This window comes from Manis javanica, chromosome 8 (assembly GCF_040802235.1).
Source record: "Manis javanica isolate MJ-LG chromosome 8, MJ_LKY, whole genome shotgun sequence".
Lineage (NCBI taxonomy): Eukaryota > Metazoa > Chordata > Mammalia > Pholidota > Manidae > Manis > Manis javanica.
Window position 1 is genome coordinate 88,747,991 of NC_133163.1, and position 25,915 is coordinate 88,773,905.

General features: G+C 33.6%; 1 protein-coding gene and 1 non-coding gene across 3 annotated transcripts in view; one reads left to right on the forward strand and one right to left on the reverse strand.

The window, feature by feature from the left end:
* SPRED1 (sprouty related EVH1 domain containing 1) overlaps window positions 1-25,915 on the forward strand; it is a 138,261-nt gene that overhangs the window by 103,504 nt on the left and 8,842 nt on the right. For both annotated transcript variants that reach the window (XM_073211599.1, XM_017660204.3), the window contains one exon: window positions 6,861-7,013. In XM_073211599.1, the coding sequence (XP_073067700.1) occupies window positions 6,861-7,013 (153 nt within the window). The remainder of the gene's footprint in view (window positions 1-6,860; window positions 7,014-25,915) is intronic.
* LOC118972487 (U6 spliceosomal RNA) lies at window positions 4,962-5,066 on the reverse strand. The gene has a single exon (XR_005061505.1). It is a non-coding gene; the product is annotated as a U6 spliceosomal RNA (small nuclear RNA).

The following is a 25,915-nucleotide window of genomic DNA, read 5'->3' on the forward strand; positions in this document are numbered from 1 at the left end:
TTAATAGTTATTAAAATTATTTTATGGGTGAATATTTTTCTACATTTTTTTCTGTTACACCAGATTTCCTCTGAAGGGTCTATATTAATGGATTGTGATCTGATTTGTGTATATTTGTATGTCACAGATTATGTGTAGGGTACTCACTATGTTGTGTCAGGCATAGTTTTAAGCTCTAAAGATAAAACATAGGCAGGGTCTCACTACTGGCTCATGGGAGAAATATAAATAAAAGAACACCTAGAATATAGGCTGATAATAACAAGCATTTTTGAGAAATTCAGAGGAGGGAGTGATTAACTTGGAAAGTGGATCAACAAATACTTTTTGAGTAGGTTATACCTGACATTGTAAAGGAGTTTTTGCAGTGGAAAACTGAAGATACTTTTTGTGGGCAAAGGAAATAACAAGTACAAAGAATCAGAAATGGAGGTCAGATGGTAACTGGAGAAAAACAACTACATCAATAGCTCTGAAATAAAAAGAGATGAGAATGAAACAGTAGCTATGGTAAAGGAACCTATGGATTCATTTTGTTCATTCCCAAATTTCTTGTCTGTGTAAAGAAAACATGTGATTTGCTCTAAGACTGATCCATTATCATAAGAAATTAAATAGCATATAGATACATATATAAGTAAAAGTTCTGATAATGCCTCATCTTGGTGAGTATATGGAACATTGACTGTGGGTATGTGAATTGTTAAAACCATTTTGGAAAACAATTTTTATTATGTAAACTGCAACGTACGCATATCCTGTAATCCAGAATTTCCACTCCTGGATTTTTACCAGAAAAACTCTTGTACATGTATGTACCATGAGGGCCTGAACAAGAATGTTCTTATCAACATTATTTAAAAAACAAAAAATTAACTTTTAGGCAGGTTACTTAATCTATTAGAGCTTTACTTTCTTCATATTGAGTAGAGAGATAATAAATAATACTAACTACTTTGAATGGTTGTGGGGATTTAAATGAGTAAACACATGTAAAGTACTTGGGAGCAAAAAAAAAAAAAAGGAAGTCCATAATATTGCAAGTAGTGTGATTTCAGTCAAATAAAATTCAAAAGCATCTATAATATTGTTTAGGGATAACACTGGTGTGGTAACACTGTAAAAAGTAAGAAAATTTTAAAAACAATTTAAAGATAGTGTTTACTCGCTGGCAAATCCAAGTGGTAGAGATAGGGAATGCTAACGTGGAGAAACACAGGAGTTACTTGTTACACATACTCACTTTATTATCCTTTATATATCTAGTCCTTTATGTAAAATACTTCCTTAGAGAAACATCAGTGATTTGGTGTATGTCCTTCTTGGTATTGATAAAATTTAAAAATAACCATTCACCCTCCTGTCAGACAGATGGGATTATGTCATACTGTCAGTTCTATACCTAGCTTTTTTTCACTTAGCAATATCTTGTGAGTGCTATGTACAGATCTTCTTAATGGCTGCATTAGTATTCAGCTATATATTATAGCATTATTTTTAAACTAGTCCTCTGCTGATACAGCCAGAGGATGTTTTCTTTCTTCTTCTTCTGTGGTTAAAAATAGTGCTATCATGATTTTTTTTTTTTTTTTTGTGTGTGTGTGTGTGTATATATATATATATATATATATAATCACTTTCTCAAAGAAGACTTTCACTCCCACCCACAGTCCAAAAGTATTCCTCTTTCTTCATCCTGTCAACATTGAGTATTTTTATCTATTTTTCATGTCTCTTTCAGTCTGTATAAAAAATGGGCATTATATTTTTGGCTTTAGTTGAAGTCCAGCATCTTTTCATATATCTATTCTCCATTTCCTTTTCCTATGAAATAAAATTGGACTTTATTTTGTGCATCAGTGTTTTCCAGGGAAAAAAGGCCCATTTCTATAGATTGTGTAAATTATGTATTTTATGAAAGTGTTGCTCAGATAATACTAATTCTTTTCCCTCTCCTCTCTAATATGTGCAAGATCCTCCAGGAGAGCTTTGATATTTTGGAAACTTTAGAGGGGTTCTGAGCAGGATAAGCAACAGATTTGCATGAATAGCCTTTTGCAAGGCTATAAACAAGGCAACAGTTAGAATCCTACTGAAATGACTAGCAAAAAAGATAATGAGGTTCTCAGTCAGTAGATAGTATGTATGGAGAAGAGAAGATAAATATGAAAGATATTCAGAAGATTAGTTTGTTTAGAAACTAACTTAATTTATTGACAAAATGAGGGATTCTGCATGAATCCAGAAGGGTTTGGGGTAATGGTTGAAGAATGTCTTCAGTTCATTATTTCAGATGTAAAATGGGGGGAAAAAAGGATTTATACCAAAAAGCAATTGACTGGTCCATTAGTTAGTTGAATTACTTGACCATTTTGATAGAATATATCACATTAAATATATTTTTAAGTTCTGTGTCAAAAGAAAGGAGGAAAGTATATCCCTATATTTTAAAAGAAATTAACTATACATAAGAAAATAAGTCCTAGGAAAATTGGAAAATTACTGACAATCAAGGATAAGTGTTAACACTTACATGCTTTTAATCTTTGATTTTTTTTATGGTCATGATAATATTGTAAATATGCACTGACTTTTTAATGCTAAATGTTTCCTCACATAGCATTAAGTGGGCATACTATAGTTTATGTAATCATTCCCTATCTTGGTACCTTATTAAGGTTGTTTCTTCACCTTTACTATTAAAAATAATTCTGAGAAAAATTCTTTATGCCTAAAGCTTCTTCCATCCAGTACTTTTTTCCTTTACTAGATTGAAATTGTGGGAGTGTTTTAAAAGCTTTTGATAACATTTTACTAAACTTGCTTTTTAGAAATGGTTGTTCAGATTTTACTCCTGTGTATGGAAATTAGCAATGAAGGGGAATGATCATTTTCCTTACCACCACTTTTTGTTTAACCTTGTCAGTTTAATATACTTCTAAATTTATGACTTGTGGAAAGAGATATAATCCATAAGAAAACAGTCTTTTCTAGTTTAGGATTCTCCAAAAATGTTAGTTTGTTTCTTACAGTTCATAGATAATATACGCCTTTTTGTAGACTGTAGATTCTGTGTTCAAATAGTGAGGGTTTTGGTTTTTAGGTTTTTAGGTTTTTTTTTTTACCATATCAGACACCTGAAAGATGTTTCAGTTATTAGCTCAGACCCATTTAGTTACATCCTTGTAAATTCACTGTGTGATACAAGTATTTCTAGTTAATAGGCTAGTTCTAGCTATTATGGTTAACATTTTTAAAGTAGAACTAAATTGTGTGTATTTTTATTTGTTTAAGAATGAAACAATAAACACTGGATATTTCATAATCTTAAATACCTAAGAATAAAGGTATTATTCCTAATTGAAATGAAGTATTATTGTTCTGTATACAGAATATAAGTAGAATTAACCCAAGTCAATACAGTAAAACACCGAGTTATGTAAACATTTTGTGTTTGTTCAGATACAGATTTTTAAGTAAGCTCTATTTTATTTTACAATTCTTAACTGACTCTTCAATTATATTAGAATTCCATAAAGACAACCTAATCCAAAAAGTTGTCACCATTAAAAGCATAATTACTATGGATAACTACTACTACTATAATTTTTTTCATTGCTTTTTTTTATTAAGGTATTATTGATATACACTCTTATGAAGGATTCACATGAAAAAAAACAATGTGGTTACTACATTCACCCATATAATCGTGCCCCCCCCCATGCCCCATTGTAGTCACTGTCCATCAGCATAGTAAGATGCTACAGAGTCACCATTTGCCTTCTCTGCTACACTGTCTTTCCCATGATCTCCCCCACACCATGTGTGCCAATCATAATACTGCTCAATCCCCTTCTCCCTCCCTCCCCACATGCCCTCCCTTCACCCTCACCCTTGGCAACCGCTAGTTCCTTTTTGGAGTCTGTGAGTCTGTTGCTGTTTTGTTCCTTCAGTTTTGCTTCATTTTTATACTCCACAGATGAGGGAAATCATTTGGTACTTGTCTTTCTCTGCCTGGCTTATTTCACTGAGCATAATATCCTCTAGCTCCATCCATGTTGTTGTGAATGGTAGAGGATTTGTTTCTTTTTTATGGCTGAGTAACATTCCATTGTGTATATGGAATATACATCTTCTTTATCCATTTATCTACTGATGGACACTTATGTTGCTTCCATATCTTGGTTGTTGTAAATAGTGCTGCAATAAACATAGAGGTACATATGTCTTTTTGAATCTGAGAAATTATATTCTTCGGGTAAATTCCCAAGAGTGGAATTCCTGGGTCAAATGGTATTTCTATTTTTAGTTTTTTGAGGAGCCTCCATATTGCTTTCCACGATGGTTGAACTAGCTTACAGTCGCACCAGCAGTGTAGGAGGGTTCCCCTTTCTCTGCATCCACACCAGCATTTGTTGTTTTTAGTCTTTTCGATGCTGGCTGTCCTAACTGGTGTGAGGTGATATCTTCTTGTGGTTTTAATTTGCATTTCCCTGATGATTAGCTATGTGGAGCATCTTTTCATGTGCCTGTTGACCATCTGAATTTCTTCTTTGGAGAAGTGTCTGTTCATATCCTCCACCCATTTTTTAATAGGGTTATTTGCCTTTTGGGTGTTGAGGCTTGTGAGTTCTTTATATATTTTGGATGTTAACCCCTTGTCAGATATGTCATTTACAAATATATTCACCCATTCTGTAGGATGCCTTTTTGGTCTACTGATGGTTTGCTGTACAGAAGCTTTTTAGCATGATGTAGTCCCACCTGTTCAACTTTTATTTTGTTTCCCTTACCTGAGGAGATGCGTTCAGGAAAAAGTTGCTCATGTTTATATTCAAGAGATTTTTGCCTATGTTGTCTTCTAAGAGTTTTATGGTTTCATGACTTACATTCAGGTCTTTGATCCATTTCGAGTTTACTTTTGTTTATGGGGATAGACAATAATCCAGTTTCATTCTCCTAAAAATATGGTATGCTTCATGAATTTCTGTGTCATCCTTGTGCAGGGGCCATATTAATCTTCTCTGTATCGTTCCAATTTTAGTATATGTTCTGCCGAAGCAAGCACAACCACCATTGTAATTTATGCTTATTTATAGTTTTTACTATTCAGTATCTCATCTAACCCCAAGATTATTAGTACAGATATACCCAATTTATAATATTGTAAAACTGAGATGCAGAGAAGGTAGTTGTTTAAATTTTATACCCTAGTGGATGAGACAAGTTCCAAACTAGTCCCTTTTTCTAAACCTTTTATTATTTTTCCCCTTTGTTTACTTCTATTCAGTTTGCTTATAAGTTTTGGCAATCACTTGAATCATTTATTTTGAAAACTCTGTGGAACAAATAAATCTTGAATATTCTTACTATTATCAGTTTTGATCATGCATTTTCAAAGAACATTTGTTTACTAGTATTCAGCAACTCACTAATTTAGCATCAACTTTCATAATATGTTGGAACAACTATGATGAAAATTGTTAAGAATAGCAGTTAACTGGGTTTGATATAGTTTTAAGTGACAGTTTATTCTCAGACATATATTTAAAAGTTTAATTGCTTACTCCTGTTGAAAAAACAGCTTTTAGTTTTCATAGCATTTTCACATATATTTATGATAATGTAATAAAACAGTATAGGTATTATAATTATTTGGTAATTGAGAAAACTGAGTTTAAAGAAATTAAATGTCATCAGGCTGCCTTGTTGCAGAGCAAGGGCTAGATGTGAAATATCTTACTCTCCCTGTTTACAGACAGTTGGCCTATGTGGATTGAATGGTCTATAAAATACACATTACTTTATAACATAGCATACAAATAAACATATTGCATAAAAGACAATAGTCCAGACTGTGATTTTGAACAATGCTTGAAAAGACTGCAATTGATAAAAAGTTTATTAATAATTTTCTCTACATTAAAAAGTTGATTTTGAAACCCTTCCCCAGAGTAAAATCTTGGCTATTTTATTAATTTTATTGCTTAATTTTAGAAATAACACCAAATTTTTAAATGTGCTTTTATTTTTTTAAAATGCTCATATAAGTTTGTAACTTTAGAATTATTAGCCCTATATTGATGCTCCAAATTATTTTAGAATGAGCCAATAAAAGTGTTTCTGTCGTTTTTACTTAGCTGTCACTATTTCCAAAATGACTGTATAGTAACAGGAAAGTAATAGTAAATAGTTATTTTTTAAAAACAAACAATCCTTTCAGGACTTTATGTACTGTATACTTATTGGACCTTTATTTCACAGAAACTACTTATGAAATTTTAAAAGCATGTCATTAGTGACTGTCATTAATTGTCTCCCTACCTACATCTCATGTACATGATTTGAATCCTTGTAAATAATCAGCAAGTTCAGGCTAATTAATTTATTCACTCATTCAACAAGGTCATGGACTATTGTTTTCCTTCTTTCGATTCTCTGTATCACACATCAGAGCACAGTTCTTGGTGAAATAACACTTCTGTTGATTTGTATTTTCTTCCTAATAATTTCTTCACTTTCTATATATGTATGTCACTTTTAGTAATAATTAAAAGCTTTGTTACAGTTAGATGTCTCTCATATGTGGCATAGCTAACCTTCTAACTATTCCTAAGTTGTTTTCTTTAAGGAAACCCACTTTGCTTATAAACTTGCTTTTTTAAAAAATCTAATACTATTTTATTTTGATATGGCTTCCTGATCATGTATGTTTGAGTTTGAGGAATTGCTGTTCATAGTGATGGTGGTTGTATTGCACATATGTACTGATTTGCTAAATACTTGTTAGAGTGGAGGTATCTTACTTGATTGCTTTTTATATTTTAGGCAACTAATGAGTTGGGGATTGTTCCCTTTAGGCAACTGAAGAGGATACTTCCAGTTCTCTAGTGAAAGATCATCGTTTCAGGCAAGAGACAGTTGTTACTAGTGAGCCTTACAGAAGCCCAAGACCTTCTCCCTTTGAAGATCTGAATGCCAGAAGAGTCTACTTGCAAAGCCAAGCCAGTCAGGTAAGAAGATTCTCATACTTTTTAGTGTGTTATTCATTTCTATAGAAAGAAGATGTGTTAGTGAAGGACATTAAAACCATCTGCTCACTATCAGACAAAATAAAGATACAAAACAAACCCAGGAGAATGTGATTTATAAATCAAATCCAGAAAGAAACAATAAATTAATAGTCCATAAAGTTCTATATGATGTAATAACTGAGTCATAAATTTGACTTTGAATTTTTTCATGACTAAGGTAAAAAGGGGAAATATATTACATTTTCATTATCCTGGAGGAAAAAGCATTTCAGCCTCTTAGAAGCAGAAGTTTCCCTAGTTTTACAAAAAACTTCTCAGATGAGAAATAAAAAAATATCATCAGCAAACGTATCTGTGATAATATACTGACAAATTTCATAAAGTTGTTTCGTGTAGCTTACCTCAGAAATCAATAGTGTCCTCCTAAATCAATTCAGTGACAGTGTTTCCATTGGACACTATGTATGCAATCTTCTAAAGGCTCCAGCTTGATCTAAAATTGAAAGCTTGGTAATAGGATATATAACCCTGTTTTGGGGCTACTCACAAGATTATCAAATCTGTCAGAAAACTATTCTTGACCCTAATTCTCTTAGTGATACAAAGATATAAATTCCTGTTGTTAAATAAGCATTTGTAACTGTTACTCTATGTTGACTCATGTAGTTTATAGTTTAACCTTATTCAGTATATATCTACAGAATAAAAGGCCAATAAAAGTAGTTTTAAAAAAATGTTTTAAAATATTTATCCTTTTTGATAGATGGTATCTGTAAGATGTATCCGCATCCAGTGGCATAGTGGCTATGCGTAAATCTATCTGATTCTCATTTAATAATTCTCATTTTGATCTGAGGAACTCAAACATGTAAGTTGTTAGGGAAGAAACTTGCATACATTGTAGATGGTGAGATAAATGAACAACATGATAAAGTTCAGTTCAACAAGCTGTATTATTAATTACATTATACCATATGTTTATACCACATGTCAGATCCCATTCTTACAGTTGAGGGGTACAAAGGAAAATAAACTATGGTTTCTGTTCCGAAAGAGTTTCTAGTGAAGTAACAGGTACATGCTCATGGTGCTATGGGAGTACAAGATAGGGTTATTGAACTCATTGTGGAGGGTGAGATTTTTTTTCTAGGTATGCCTAAACTTTTCAAGGTTGAGAATCAAGGGTTAATGATTATTAACCAATTGAAGAAGATGGGACTGGTGATGAGAATTGGGAGTGTAGGGTACAGGAAGAGCATGAGGACAAATATTTTAGACAGAGGGAGTGTTATAGTCAGCTTGGTCTGCCATAAAAAAATACTGTGAACTGGGCGACTTAAACAACAGAAATGTTTTTTCCTGGTTCTGAAGTCTGGAAGTCCAAGACTAGAGTGCCAGCCTGGTTGATCCCTAGTGAGGGCTATCTTCCTGGATTGCCGACAGCTGCCTTCCTGTGGTACACTCATGCGGCAGAGAGGGAACAAGTTGTCTGGTGTCTCTTCTTTAAGGACACTAACCCATGACCTGGACCATACCCTTCATGACCAAACTACCTCCCAAAGGCTCCATCTCTAAATACCATTACATTGGGGGGCTAGGGTTTCATATGAATTTTAGGGAGATACAAACATTTTGTCCATAACAGTGAGTAACATGATCAAAAGCATGTATGTTCTGGGAGAAAAAGCAACATGGAGGGTAAAGAGAGACAGGAAAAGGGCCAGATGGTTGGGTTTTTACATTCTGCACACATGTTGGACTTCATTTGGTTTGTTACTTCACAAACCTGGGTACATAGTTGTGTAGCTGAAGATACAAGAAACTACAGGTTAAACAGTATGTCTTTATTTTTATTTTAAACAGTCATTTTTCTCAAAAAAAAAAAAAGACTCCAAAGTGGTGTACCAGTTTACATTCCTACCAGTGGTGGGATTTTCCTGAACACTTATTATTGCCCTTTTATTTTTTACAGTTTAGTCACCTGGTAGAAGTGAAGTAAATTTTTTTGTGATTTTAATTTACTTTTGTAATTACTATAGTTACTACTGATGTTGAACTTTCTTTATATGCTTTTGATCATTTAGAAATTCTTTTTTGTGAAGTACCTAATCAACGTTTTTGCACATCTTTTATTGAGTTCTCTGTTCTTTGTTGGGTATATGTATTACAGATAGCTTGCCTATATCTAGTTTGCCTTTCTCTAAATAATGTTTTTACTGAATAAGAGTTCTTAATATCAATAAAAGAGCAATTTAGCAATCTTTTCCTCTATGATTAATACTCTTTATGTCCTGTTTAAGAAATCTTTGAGTACTCCAAATCATAAAGATACTTTATGTTATCTTTCAGAAACTTTGTTTTTACTTTCACATTTGATTTTATAAATGATGTGAGATTAGGAGGTCATGGTTATTTTTATCTATCTGGATAGCCAGTTTATCAACACTATCTAATGAAAAGTCCATGCTTTTCCAAAAGTCTATGGTATTACATTGTTAGCTTTATCATGTGACTGTATGTGTGGATCTGTTTCTAATCTCTGTTCTTCCTTTAGCCTATTTGTCTTTTTTTTACACCAATACCACACTTTTTAAATTGCTATAGCTTTTTAATTCTGGGATCTGGGAGTTACCTCCAAATCTGTCTTTCAAGATTTCCTTTGTTTTTCTTGACCTGTATAAATTTTAGAGTCTGCTTATCAATTTCCACAAAACTCCCAGAAATTTGATTTCAACCTATTGCATTCATGAATTAATTTGGCTGAATTGAGATCTAACACTATTGGATCTTCTAAACCACAAAATGGCCTATTTATTTACCTTTTGTTAGGTTGATTCTTACATGTATGATTTTCTGTTATTGTAAGTATATTTTGTATATTGATCTTGTATCTGGAGACATTGTTAAAATAACTTATTAACTATTTCAATCTGTAGAAATTTTACATGGCAATTTATCATCTCATTGCACTGGCTAGGACTTCAAGCACAAGGGAGAATCATAGACATCTTACTTTGTTTCTTATCTCCAGGGAAAGCTTTCTGTATTTATCATAAGTTTTCATAGATCTCTTTAACAGATTAGGGTTATCTTTCTATTCTCACATAACTAAATTTTTAATCTCATTTTTTTCCTACAATAATTGAGATAATCCTATTTTTTACATCCTTTATTCTGTTGATTGGTAAATTGTAGTAATTGGTTTGCAACCTTGCAGTATTAGAATAAACTCATTTTGGTTGCCATGTAATACGCATTATATATACAAATTTATACACATAGATGCTTGCACCCATAAAATGGGATTTATTATTATTTTATCTAGGATTCTTATGTCTGTGATCATGAAAGATTGGCATATAGTTGCCTTTCTTGTAATGTCCTGATAAGGTGTTATGAAGAAGGTATGCTAGCTTCATAAAATAAATTGACCAATATTTCTTCTTTGTGGCTTGTGGAGTTTAAGGTTGGTTGTTTTTCTTAAATGTTTGGTTGATTTCCCTGGTGGAGCCATTTGGGCCTAGAGTTTTCTTTGTCAGATAGTTTTGAACTACAGAGTCAGTTTCATTAATGGGTACAGTACCATCCAGATTTTCTTATTCTTTTTGTGTCAGCTATGACAAGTTGTGTCTTGCAAGGGTTTTGCCCATTTCATCTAAATTTTCAAGTTTACTGGCATAAATGTGTCATATTTTTAATTGCTGATACTGGAAATAGAGTGCCTTCTTTCCCTTCATTTTGATTATTTTTCCTTAGGGGCTTACTAATTTTACTAACCTGTTCAACAATTTAACTTTTAGATTTCTTAAATTATTTTTTTACATTTGTTTTCTGTTTCATTGATTTTTGCTCCAAACTTCTGTTTTCCTGCTTTCTTAGGATTTAGTTTTACTATTCCATTTTAGCTTCTTGTGAAAGCTTACTAGTTCCTTGATTTTTTTTAACCCTTTTCTAGTATGTTTTTAGAGCTATCCACATTTTATACGACCTTGTGTTTTTTACTCCTTTTTTATGGAAAATTTCAAACATAACAGAACTAGAATGAATAGTGGAGAGTGAACTACCATGTACTACCCTGCTTCTAACATTAATGGTTGGCAAAATGATGATATGCCATATTTTCATTGTAATTCAGAAGTGGGATTGTTTGATTTTTAAATATCTGGGATTTTTTGGTTCTCTTTTTATTATTAAAAATATCCATCCAGAGAATATACTGTAAATGATTTCTTTCTTAACATTTGTTGAGCCTTTAGTTAAATGACTCAACATATGATCAGTGTACCATGTGCATTTGAATAGAAGTATTAGTATGACTAGATCATTTTATTTTGGTTAGCATTTGCACAGTATGTGTTTTTTCTGTCCTTTTACTCTTTTAACATTTCTGTGTCATATATGTATGATGTCCCTTTTAAGCCATATATATTACTGAGTTTTTTTTTTCTCTCAGGGTCTCTGTCTTTTAGAGAATTTTGTCCATGTACTTTAACTGCAATTACTAATACATTTAAGTATAAATCTACTATTTTGTTTGTTTTCTTTTTCCCAGTTATCTCTCTTCATTTTTTCCTCCCTTTTTCTTTCACTTTGCATATTCAAGTACATTTATTTAATTTTCCTCATAATTAGTTAATTAGTAATATAATTGTTAGATATTTTTAGTAGTTATTCTAGAGATTATAATATGTATCATCAAGTACTTAGAATCTAACTTAAACTGATTTTTTTTTTTTACCACTTCTTGGACAGTGCATGGACCCTGTAATACCTTAATGCCCTTTATTTCTCATTTACCCTTTGTGTTGTTATGAATTTCAATTCATTTGCATTCTCTCTCTCTCCATATATATGTATATCCCCAAATAATATTTTAAACAATCAATATTTAGTTTAAAATTGGATTTTTATGATGTTGGATGTTCTTCAGTTTCTTGTTTATCACCATACTTCCATCTAGGGTCATTTGCTATTTACTGCTGTTAATGAATCACAGTTCTTGTTTTTCTGAAACATCTTTTATTTTCTTCCATTTTTGAAGGATGTTTTACTATCACATTCTAAATTATCCTTTTTTTCTTTCAGCAGTTTAAAAGATGCCATGCCACTGTCTTGCAGTTTTCTGTCATTGCTATTAAGAAATACTATCTTTACCTTTGGCTTCCAGCTGTTCCATTATGCTATGCCTGGGTATTTAGTCATTTATCTTGTGTGAGTTTATAGAGCTGCTTGAATCTGTGGCTTATGTCTTTGAACAAATTTAGACATTTCTCCACCAGGGTCTCTTCAAATACTGTTTTTGGATCTGAGGCTCAGGGACTGGAGATGAAATTTGGAAATCATTATCTAACTATGGAAATTAAAACTGAAAGTAGTTAGAATTACTTTGTAAGAAGAAATGGTCTTCAAAACTAGGACACTAGGGATCACTAAATATTAAGGGACAGTGAGTTAAAGAAGAGTGGTCACATACATAGGAGAACTAAGAGAAGGTAGTAATATCTCAAAAGCTTAGGAAGAAGAGTTGAAAGAAGTGATGGAGTAGTTAATTAATTTCTTGCACTTAAATGATCCAATAAAATTTGAGTTCATCTCTATAAAGATAATTGGTAACCTTAGTTCAGTTTTAGTGGGATTAAGAGGTGTTTGTGACAGGAGAGGAAACAATGACAGTATATTTTGCTGTGGGCTCCTTTCAGAAAGTTTGACTACAAAGGCCTTCCTTTAGAAAGTAAATAAAGCTAAAGGGGTGCAGGGCCAAGGAATGAATGTGTTTATAATTTGAAGGGATTAAAAAAAGGAATTAAGGACTCAGGACAAAAATAATAATTGATCAGACACAGAGGAGACTTATCAAGAGGATAAAAGGTATAACTACTTTATCCTTCCAGGCTGAGGTGAAGTTCAGGTAGAACTAGAGGTTTACTATGGAAACAGAACATTAATGAATTCAAGCTTGATTAGTTTAGCAGTATGGCCCCCAACATTCTTAGGTGAGCCTAAAATTTAACTGCTATTTTTATCATAAAGATTTGAATGGGATGGCACGTAAATAGGGAAAGTAAAAAACCTTCTAAATCATCTGGAAATTTTCTTCCAGCAACTCTTAATACAGCCATACCATAGCAAATAAATATTGTTTGAAATACTCAAGTTAGACACAGATTGTGAAGGATTCCCTGCTATTGGATCTGATTAATTAAGACTGCAAGATATTATCAGGGTATGTCAGTTGGTTGGGGCTTACTGCAAGGACCAGGCTAGCAGCAAATAGTCATATAACCTCCCAGGTGCCCCCAAAATTGGAACTTCAGTTAGGATATCTCTTGGTTTCCTTCCAACCTAACTAATTATAATGCCAGTATTTTCCATCTCAGTAAATGTTACATCATTTATACATTTGCTCAGTGCAGAAACTTGAAGCCATCCTGACTTATTCCTTCCTTAATCTTGCACCCTATGTATCTAATCAGTCAGCAAACCTTTAAACTCTATAAACTGTATTTCTTGTTCAGACTTCCATCATTTCCTTATAGTCTTCTGATTTCCCTACTTCCACTCTTACCCTTCCTCACCCAACCCAACATTCTGTTGACACAGTAGGCAAAGAGATCCTTTAAAGATACAAATTAAGCTTGCTCAAACCTTCCCAGAATTAATCATCTCATTTAGAATAACAATTATTCAGAGTTTTTACAAAGCTGTATGTGATTTTATTCCTATCTTCTCCATTTTATTTACTATTATTCTTTCTCACTCATAGTATCCTCAACACCTTGACTTTTTATGTTTTAAATAATATTAAGGGTATCTGTGCTTCAGAGGCTTTGCATTTGCTCTTCACTCTTATCTGGAACACTCTTCACCCAAATAGATCTTCAGAGAGCTTGCTTCTCACTCTTTTGTGACACCTTCCCTGAGCACTAAATAAAATAGCATCCCCTCCAAAATTTTATACTTACTCTGTTTTATTTTTTTCATCACACATCACTTCCTGACCATATATTTCATTTGTCTCCTACTTGTACTTTGTTTATTGATATGTTCAGGAACCTAGAAGTTCCTGAAATACAGTGAGCACCCAGTAAACATTTTTTGAATGAAAGAATAAATGAATAAATGCTAATACTGTCTCCTTGGAAGCAAAGGGTATTTCAGTTTATTCCTAGTCTTGTTATCATCCAATATTGGGAACTTGATTCATTTAGGGTCATTTGGCTGCAGTTAAAAAATCAATTCAAACGAGTTTGACTACGGAACTTTATTTTAATCACTCAGAGGCCTTCCTCAGAATTCATTTTAAGAATAAAAATGGCTAGGACTTTTGAGACCTGGGAAGGCACTAGGTAGCTTCTTTCTTTCTCCACTTTCTCTCCTCCCTCCTGCTCTACTCACTCATATCCCACATGATTATTTTATCTGTTTTTCTTTATGTACCTGCTTCATTCTTTTTCTCTGTTGTCTAGGTTCTTGGTTGCCTCATTGGTTTGTACTCTACTGTGACTATCAGAATATCAGGCTCAGCCCTTTAGTCTACGTGACATTCCAGCCTAGATCCCTATAGTCTCTAAACCATCTTCTTAAAGGAAGGAAGTCAATTGTCTCAGCTTAGGGAAGGTTTATTTAGTACATATAGCTCTCCATTCCAAGATTATAGGATGCGCAGATTAGACATAGAGGAGATACAGTGATGCACAGTCCAGCCAGCATTGCCAGTTTTGCACAGAGCTCTTGTTCTAGGCTATGTTAACAACTTATATGGCTTGCCCTTGTGTCAGGTGCCACATCCTGGTTTAATTGTATTTATGGTGGGTTGGAAGGAGAGTTGCATGGCTAATAATGACAACCTTTGAGTAAGGAGATGTTTCTGCTTTGTATGAATTGGAGCTGTCAGTTTTACATTCCTGTATAAACTTGTAATTCTGTCATTTTTCTTTAAAGTCTGCTTGCTTAATAAAACCAAATTAGGTATTTGGAAAATATTATTCCCTGGATTGAAATACCTGCTTGAGTACATGGGTAAGATCTTGGAATTTTTAGGCACAGGCAGATCTAGTTTTAGATCCTAGCTTTTTAACTTACAATTACAAAACTGTTAATGCTCTCTGTCTTCCTGTTCCCTCATATCAATGGCAGTAATAACAAAACTTACTCTTACAGTGTTTTTTAGGGGTTCAGGAAGATCATTAATTCATACATACATTGATATGTATGTGATATACAGGCATGTGATTAGAGCACCTACTGTATGTATGGCCCTTTTCTAAGCCCTGAGAAGAGCTGTGAATAAGAAGTATGTGCGCCCTAACCTCATGAAGGACATAAATGCTCTTGAGGTGGGTAGATAATAAATGAGTTAAACCAATAAGATTTCAGATAGTAATAAGGCTTTGAAACAAAGTAATGGGAAATAAAGTAGTAGGCTTACAGAGGGGACTTACGCAAATATGTAAGATTATTGGGAAAAGCTTCTGAGGAGGTATTTATAAGGAGAAATTAATGATGTTTCAAAACAGAACAGCCCTATGGAAATCTGGCAGGGGAAATACTGCAAGGAGCAGCTTGGTATTTTAGAGAAACAGGAAGGCCAGTGTAGCTGCAATTTAGTGAGTGAAGGTGATAGTACTACAAATTACAGGGAACTTGCTAGAGCTTGAATAGGGTAGACTATTGGGAGGAGTTGGAATTTTATTCTGATTTCAAAGGAAAAGAGTTGGGAAGCTTTTAATCTTCACTGAAGGTCTCAGTTTCCTTTTTAATACATTATTATGGCTGCTACATGGAGAAGAGTATGGTTGAGAGTGGAATTAAACCAATTTAGAAGGCTATTGTTTTCAGCTAGGTGAAAGGTACTGGTGATTTGGACTAGACAGAAATGATAAGAAATAGCTGGATATGGGATAAATTCTGGAGGAAAAGCCAGTGACTAGATAATAGGTAAGATACAGAATATAAGGGAAGGGAGGAGTCTGTGATGCCTTCTGAGTTTGAGGTCCACGCAGTCGGGGGCTCATATTGCCATTGTCTGAGATGGACAAGACTGGGGAAGACTGGTGACCTTTGTCACCACCAGTACAACACTTCCACTTCCTGGTCCTGTTAGAGAGCATAGAGGAAGCCTTGCCTAATATCCAAAGACTGTGTTGGTGTCGTTTTAATTTTAGTACATGTAGCCTCGTATATTCTGAATAATGTGTGCTATGGTTAAATAAGCTGTCATGATTATTTAGTGGCCCTAAAAGATATAACTTGTCCTTATAGCTAGTATAAATCAGATAGTAACGTCAGTAAAAAGTAAAGCAGAGCATACTTTAATTAAAAAGTAATTAAAATGAAAGTTTTAAAACAAAATTTGAACCAGAAATCAAATTGGGGATGAAATTATGGTAAATACTTCTTAAGCAGTGAAGAATAAAGACAAAAGTCCCAAACTTGTTTGGGTTAGGAAATTAAAACCAGGAAAATTAAAGGAAAGGCTGCATAAAGGAGAACAGCAAAACAATCCTTTGAAAGAACAAAAATCTTAAAAAGCGGAGAGATGAGAGGGATAAATGATAAAGCAAAGAACAATGAAATGAAAAAAAGGAACTTTTCTAAACATTACAATGATTTGAAGTAGTCTGAAAAACAAAGGAATAAATGCATCCCAAGGTGGGCCTGGGCAAATACTTAACTACCTTTTGTTTTTGTTGCTGTTGTTTGTTCATGTAAAACAAGCCATAAAATCAAACTAACATTGAATTTGACCTCTTACTTCTTCATAGAGTTCCTTGAAAAGAATGACAATTCTGAGTTTTCCTCAAGTGGAGAGCTGAAGAAAACCAACAGCAGATCAGATCAGAATATTTGATATTTCATCCCTTCCCTCAGATTAGGACCAGTAGTTGGCCAACTCTCAGAAGGTGTGTGTGCACCCACGTGGATGCACACAGTATACACATGAACACATGTACCATTTTGTCGGGAGAAGGGACATGCTAATTGGTAATTTGTCTGACTGGTGGTTTGTTGTGTTGAACTGGTTGAAGAACAAACTTTAATTCCAGAGATAGCACTGTAAGCTATTTTCTTCTGAGTAAATTAAGCGATCATAACCTTTTACCTTATTTATGATCTTAGTGATTTATGGACTCATTAAAATATAGGTAAAATACTAGTAAGTTTTAATGACTTAAAGGCTTATTATCCCAGTTCGAAAGAAAGGGGAAGTTCCATAGCCAGAGTAATTAAAGAATGATAATTTCTTAATCCTGTCAGAAATGTGGGTCACTCAAGCAAAATTGTTCTGAGCAAGTCATAACAGCATGGATCCTATTATTTAAATCTTTTTGGATGATTATGCTACGTGTTGCTTGTGATCATGTAGTTTTTAATTATTTACTTATCTGAAGTTCTGCTTTTCTTACTTACAGCAGATTTTATAGCCCCTACTTTCTTTTCATGTTGGCCATTTTGCAAATACTTAGGTTTTCTTTTTTTTTTCTCTTCTCAAAAGATAAACTCTTCTTTCTTCAATAGTGTTTGATTGTCTTAATTTGTTATTCTGTCAAACACATTGAGTGTCTCTGTTTGCCTGGTACATTAGAGCTATAATTTATACTGCTATTATTGACATTTTTTCCCCCTCTAATGTCATGTTATAGAAGAAAATAGTATGTGAAGTGGCATAATGAAACCTGTTAGTATTCCTGCCTAGTGTTTTTCATTAATTTCTACAGAAAATAAAAACATTACCAAAAGCTACAGAAAGCAACACTCAAATGTCTGAGAATCATTTTGCTTTTACTTAGGGAGACGACTCTCATTGTAATACTTAGTTACTTTCAGTTGTTAAAGTGTTATTCCACCTCTGTAGTTGTCTTATTAGGAAATCAAGAATGTTAAAATTTGAATGAGATTTTGTAGTCCTTTGGTGCTTTGCTAAGTGCTTCTAACTCCAGTATTTCATTTAAGCACAGACAATATCTTTGGTTTTTAATCAGCAAAGAAATTCATGTATAGTATCATTAGGTACCTGAACAGAGTCCTAGGTTAGTCATTGTTGAATTATTAGAATTCTAATGTTTTTAGAAATAGTAAATACATTTTTTCCTTCTTCCTCTTGCCTTCCTCCTCCTCCTCTTCCTTGTTATTCTAGATCAGATTAAAATATATCCCTTTATAGTAAATAGGCAGCTTTATTTTCATTCAATCTGATCATTATGACTTGTTAATCTTTATAATAGCTGGTGCCTACTGTGTGCTGGGTACTATTTAAAGCACTTCTGTAACTCATTTTAATCCTCACAACAACCACTCTGACACAGTGCTTCGTATTTACAATAAAAATTACCTATAGTTTATACATGTTTTTTGTCTAGGCTTATGAAATTTTATAAGAAGTGTAAGAAAAATCATATTAAAATATTGGTACAAGAAGTAAAAAAGTAATCGTAAGCCAGTTTTATTTTGAGCAAAATAATAGCAAAAATAGAGGCTGGAAATAATCTGCAGACCTTCTCCAGAGATTTGGGCTATCAGAACAATCCACCTGGAGTCTTATTTGCTTATAACCATCTAGGCATCCTAGGAAACAAGACAGTTAAGTCCATATATACCCAGTTTAGTGCTTTTAAATACAAAATATGTTCCAACATCTTGAGTGCTGAGGTACACACATTGTGAACTAGGTCACTGATTCATACAGTTGAGCAGGGAGAAAAAAACCTGGTGAATGTAACGCAAAGTTATAATAGACTAATATTCATCATCCCAGACCCTTGGAATTTATTGGGCCTAACTTCTTTGGATGAGGGAACTATAAACTTAAATCTAGTGATGGGAAGGAAAATAACTGAACTCTTCTCCCAAAATGGCAATGATAGTAGTGGTGGGACGGTTGAAGAACATAGACACCACGTAGAAAAGCACAAAGTAGCGCTAGGTAACTACACAGAGGGAAGTGAACATTTGGAAGGCAGCTTAACATGGGGACTTTGAACATGGCTTCTAGAGCCAGACTTTTTCAGTCTGAATTTCAGCTTCTTTATAATTGACTTCCTGAACTCCAAGATTGATGTGACAGAGAAACAAGGGTTATGATATAAGATCAGATGCTTAATCACGCATCTGCTGATGTTAAAATAAGTGAACTTCTCAGTTTGTTAGAAATAGGAAAAGAATAGATTTTCCCTTTTAAAACTGCAATAGACATTAGCTATACATTTACTAAATACTACAGAAGTTTCTTAAAAGGAATAATATACACTTGCATTTAGCACAGTACCATTAACATTGTGTATAAGTTGTTCATTTGAATGTCACTCAAAAGGCCTCCCCAGAGTGAATCTCCATAGTACAGAATTTAGACCTCACCTGCAGATAAGAAAACTTAATTTGTCAGAATATTAATATGGGCATCATCATTCATACACTAAAATAATCAAGTTTATGAAAATGATGTGTAAAAATCAGAATGTAAAATTTACTTAAGCCATCATGTGGACTGTATTGCTAGTAGTAGCTTGTTTAGTACATTGTCTACCTAAAATAGATCTTCATGAGATAGTAGGTCATTGCCAAAAGTTAGCTTTGTGAGTATATGCTCAACAAAGTACTTACATGCTTTGAATGTTTAATTGCATTCAATGGAAATAGCTTGATGGACCCTTCTCTACAGAGGAACAGCTTTACCAAAAGAACCAGACTCCTTCCTTGATGTCAAGAAATATGAAGACTCTACTAGTTTATGGATATCGTCAGAAAACATGAGACTGCTGGGTCAGAGACAAAGGACTTTGTTACAGCACAATAAAGTAGCATGAGCTCCATATTCATGCTGGCTCCCTTTACTTCCCAAATCCCATGGGAGCAAAGCTGAGCTGCTCAGGTGAATATTGCACCCCCTGGGTTTGCATCACTGAATTAGAGCCCTGAGTTTAGGGAACTCAGTCTTTCATAATAATCAATAAGACTGCTTGACTTTTATCAATGAGGGGGAAAGTTTCTTTGTTACACTGGATACTAAACAAACCTAACTTCAAAGGGAAGACACTTTATCTTGCATGGGTTTCACTATACACACATCTTTGAAAAGATAGTCTGAAACAAAGGGAGACAGTGCCTTTGCTCCCTGCATCTGTAGAAATGAGACCCATGGAGAACTGTCATCTAAAATGAACTTGTTTCTTCCAGCCATGCTTAAATTTGACATTGTCAGTGATTTATATTAGTTTGGGGGAGAATTTAGCCTTATCCTTGAATGTGATATACTCTTCTATTTAGCTCTTCCATATCTCAATAAAGCTTTGCATTTTCTTCATGAAAAGTTGTCATATATGTCTTGTGTAAGACTTCTTTCTGCCATTCAGGTTTTGTTGCCATTATAGACGGAATCCTTTTAAGATTTCATTTGTGACCAACTTCAAAGAATCATTTCCCATAGCTTTTTCCTCTAATAAATTCTTATAAAAATCTATAGTGATAGCATCACATTCTCAAGCTATTAAAGAACAATAATTAATGGAACTCCTCTGTCTTGTAACATCTATGTTTATTAAGTGTTAAAGGTCAGCATTATCCATTTGCCTTTTCACATGGAGATTGTGTGAGAGGATAAATATTTCAAGCTCTATTAACTCAGTTTTTTTTTTTTTACTTTATGAAGCTAGCATAACTTTTTTTTATATCAAATGTACACCACAGTGGTTCAGCAGTCCCCTTCCCTCTCCTCCCTGCCCCACTCATCTCCCTCCCCCTTGGTAACCACTAGTCTCTTTTCAGTGTCTACGAGTCTAATGCTGTTTAGTTCTGTTTTGCTTCGTTTTTATATTCCACAAATAAGTGAGATTATGTGGTATTTGTATTTCTCCACTGGCTTATTTCACTGAACATAATACACTCTAGATCCATCCATGTTGTTGCAAATGGCAGGATTTCATTTCTTTTTATGGTTAATATAACATTGTGTATACATACCACATCTTCTTTTATCTATTCATCTATCTATAGACACTTAAGTTGCTTCCATATCTTGGCTATTGCAAACAGTACAGTGATAAACATAGGGGTGCATATATCTTTTTGAATCAGGGATTTCATTTTTTTCAGGTAAATTCCTAGGAGTGAAATTACTGGGCCAAATGGTATTTCTATTTTTAGTTTTTTGAGGAACCTCCATACTGCTTTCCACAATGTGCACTCCCACCACCAGTGTAGAAGAGTTCCTGTTTCTCTGCACCCTTGCCAGCATTCTTTATTTCTTGTCTTTTGGATAGTGATCATTCTAACTGGTATGAGGTGATATCTCATTGTGCTTTTAATTTGCATTTTCCTGATGATTAGCAATGCTGAGAATCTTCTTATGTGCCTGTTGGTCATCTGAATTTCTTTGGAGAAGTGTCTGTTAAGGTCCTTTGCCCATTTTTGGATCGGGTTATTTGCTTTTTGGGTGTTGAGACATGTGGATTCTTTATATTTTTGGGTGTTAACCCTTATCAGATGAGTTGTTTACAAATATATTCTCCCATACTGCCCTTTTGTTCTGCTAATGGTGTCCTTTGCTGTATAGATGCTTTTTAGTTTGATGTAGTCCCACTTGTTCACTTTTGATTTTGTTTCCCTTGCCCGAGGAGATGTGTTTAGGAAAAAGTTGCTCGTGTTTACATTCAAGAGATTTTTGCCTATGTTTTCTCCTAAGATTTTTATGGTTTCATGACTTATATTCAGGACTTTGATCCATTTCGAGTTTACTTTTGTGTATGGAGTTAGACAGTGATCCAGTTTCATTCTCTTACATGTAGCTGTTCAGTTGTCCCAACATCAGCTGTTGAAGAAGCTGTCTTTTCCCCATTGTATATTCATGGCTCCTTTATCATATATTAATTGGCCATATATGTGTGGGTTTAGATCTGGGTTCTCTATTCTGTTCAATTGATCTATGGGTCTGTTCTTGTGCCAGTAACAAATTGCTTTGATTACTGTGGCTTTGTAGTAGAGCTTGAAGTCAGGGAGTGTAATCCCCCCAGCTTTGTTCTTTCTCGGGATTGCTTTGGACATTCAGAGTGTTTTGGGTTCCATATGAATTTTGAAGAATTAATACTTTTGGTATTTTGATAGGGACTGCATTGAATCTTTTAATTGCTTTGAGCAGGTTGGTGGTCACTTTAACTCAGTTTTAAAGTATGTATTATTTTGGTGGTTGTTTTGACTTTTTTTCTGAGAGTGAAATTAGAGTAATGAGTGAAAAAAGTGGACATTTTTACTTTTTAAAATAAATCTCAGGAATGTATATTTAATGTAAAACTTGCAGTCATTGTATTTATTATAAGAAATACATTTATTGAGGAATTTGGAAATAAAGGAAAATTTTCCTCTACTTTTTCTATAATTCTCTTCCATCTGTTTTTTTTTAAAAATAGGACTGAGTGCTTGTCCATAATCATCTAAATTCCTTGATTCTGTGTTTACTGCAAGTCCCATTTCCTTCATGATGCCTTCCAGACCATTTCAACCATAGTGATTTCTTTCTCTATTAATTCCTAAATTGTTAAATATTCCACCTTAAGTTATAGTTAACATAACCTTGCTAGTTTATGCTTTATCATCCTTCCTCAGGATAAGAACCATTTTTCTACTTAATTGTGCTTTTTATAGTGTCTGATACTATGTATATATTAGGAAATCAAATACAGTTGACTATTGAAACTGAAAGGAAAACTGAGTGGCAAGTATTAGGTCATAATTTTCCACACTAGGTATAAGTAGATGGACATAGAATGGATAATAGATACAGGTTAGCAAAAATAAACTCCATAATCCAGCAGTCTTTTCATCCCACATCAATATTTCAGTCCTGTAGTACAACTAAAATTGGAGTGCTTCTGTTTCTCTTCATGTTTCTATTACATGATTAATGTGCTAATGGAAGTAAAATTTCAAAACTCTAGGAAACAGACCAGGAATGCAATAGCCTCTTCAGCTCTTAACTACTTTTATTGAACTTCCTTCTCTGTTTAAGATACTAAGTAGCTGTTTCAAGTTAGACATAACCATTTAAATTCCTTTTTGAATTGAAGTATACAAACTTTTTAATCTAATGATTCTACTTTTAGGAATTTGTGTTACAAATATAGTTCAATATGTGTATTGAAATTTGTTGCAGTATTGTTTATAACAGCAAAAGGCAGAGAAAAGCTTATGCATACATCAATCAGAGTAGTTAAAATTCATCCTTCAGTGTAAAGCTTCTGTTAAAAGAATAAGATAAAGCTGTATGTATAAACATAAAAAAGGTGTCCAAAATGTATCAAGTATAAGAATGCACTACATTTTTTAAAGTTTTGCATATAAACACACTTGTATGTGTGTTTATAAATTAATACATGGACAAAAAGTGGAAAAATACCACCAGGTTGGTACATCTGTTGCAGATGGTGAACCTACATTGGCACATCATAATCACCCAAAGTCCATAGTTTACATTATTGTTCACTTTTGGTATTGTGCATTCTGTGGATTTGGACAAATATATAATGACATGTATCCATCATTATAGTGTCATAGTTTTTTCACTGCCCTAAAAACTCTGTGCTCTGCCTATTTATCCTCACCACCTCCCACCCCCAAAACACAAACCTTTAGCAACCACTGATCTTACTGTCTCCCTAGTTTTGCCTTTACAGAATGTCATATAGTTGGAATCATAAAATATGTACCATTAAAGGAATTGATCCATTCCATCTAGTTTAGCAAATTTGTTGGTATACAGTTGTTGATAATATTTTTGTTATCCTTTTAATATCCAAAGAATCTATACTGATGGTCCCCTCTTTCATTTCTGATATTAGTAATTTGTGTCCTCTCTTTTTTTCTTACCTTGACTTGCCAGTTTTGCTGATGAACCAGTTTTTTTCAGTGAACCAGCTTTTGGTTTCATTAATATTCTCTATTGACTTCCAGTGTTCAATTTCATTGATTTCTACTCTAATTCTTCTATTATTTCTCTTCTTCTCCTTGCTCTGGATTTAATCTCTTTCTAGTTTCCTGAGGTGGAAACTTTATTGATTTTAGATCTCTCTTTTCTAATACATGTATTCAGGACTATAAATTTCTTTCTGTTCACTACTTTCACCATATCCCACAGATATTGACAAGTTGCATTTTAATTTCCATTTAGTTCAAAATACTTTTAATTTTTATTGAGAATATTGCAAAGAAATGTGTTGCTTAATCTCCAGATATTTGAGGATTTTCCAGTTATTCTTCTATTACTGATTTTGTAGTCTGAGAGCAAACATTGTATTATTTCTATTCTATTAAATTTGTTGAAGTCTGTTCTATGCCTCAGAAATGTGATATGTCTTGGTAAATGTTCCATATGAGCTTGAAAAAATGTGTATTCTGTAATTGTGGGATGAAATAGTCTATAGATATTAATTATGTCCATGCACTTGATTGATGATGTTGTTGAATTCAACTCTGTCATTACTGATTTTTCTCCCTGGTGGATCTTTCCATTTCTGATAGAGGGATGTTGACATCCCCAGCTATGACAGTGGGTACATCTATTTCTCCTTGCAGTTCTATCAGTTTTTGTCTCATGGAATTTGATGGTCTGTTGTCAAGCACAAATGCATTACGGGGCTTTATGTCTTAAAGAATTAAGCCCTCCATTTTATGTAACGCCCTTCTTTATCACTGATAACTTCTTGCTTTGAAGTCTTCTCTGTCTGAAATCAATAATAGCTACTCCTGCTTTCTTTTGATTAGTATTAGCATGGTATATAGTATGCTCCATCCATTTACTCCTATTCTGTATGTGTCTTTATAGTTAACAGTATGTTTCTTGTAGACAACACATAAAATTGGTCTTTTTTTTTTTATTCAGTCTGACAATTTCTTGTCTTTTAATTGGTGCATTTAGGCCATTAATGTTCAAGGTGATTCCTGATATAGGTGGATTAATACCTACCATATATGTTACACAGTTTTCTATCTGTTGCTCTTGTTCTTTGTTTATGTTTTTGTCTTCCTCTCTTGTACTGTCTTTCACAGTTCTAATTGATCATTTAATGTGATTCCATTTTCTCTCCTTTTTAGCATATCAGTTATACTTCTCTTTTTACTTGCTCAAGAATGTTTTCATTTCTCCTTCACTTTTGAAGGATAATTTCAAAGGGTACCAGATTCTAGGTTGGTGGGCTCTTTCTCTCACTGCATTTAAATATTTCATTGTACTCTCTTCTGCTTCCATGATTTCTGAGGGGAAAATAAAATGTAATTTTCATCTTGGCTCCTCTATAAGTAAAGAATTTTTTTTTCTGGTGTCATTCAGGATTTTTCTTTATATTTGACTTTTTGTAATTTGAAAATGCTGTGCTAAATGTAGGATTTTTTTTTAGCATTTATTCTGATTGGTGTTCTCAGAGCTTCCTGGATCTGAGGTTTGGTGTCTGACATAAATTTGGGTTAACTCTTAGTCATTATTATTTCACGTATTTCTTCTGACCCTTTCACTCTTTTTTTCTTCTGGTATTCCTGTTTTATGTATGTTATGCCTTTCATAGTTGGCCCACAGTTCTTGAGTATTCTGTTCTGTGTTCTTTCAGTCTTCATTCCCTTTGCTTTCAGTTTTGGAGGTTTCTGTTGCAATGTCCTCAAGCTCAGGGATTCTTTCCTCTGCCTGTGTCCAGCCTGCTAACTAGCTCATCAAACACATTCTTCATTTCTCTTAGTGTTTTTGAGCTATAGCATGTGTTTGTTTGTTAGGATTTCTGTCATTTGCATTGCTTGTACTTGTATGCTGTCTGTTTTGTCCATTACAGCTCTTAGCATATTAATCATAGCTGTCTCAAATTCACAATCTGCTAATTCCAATATTGTTACCATGTCTGGTTCTGATG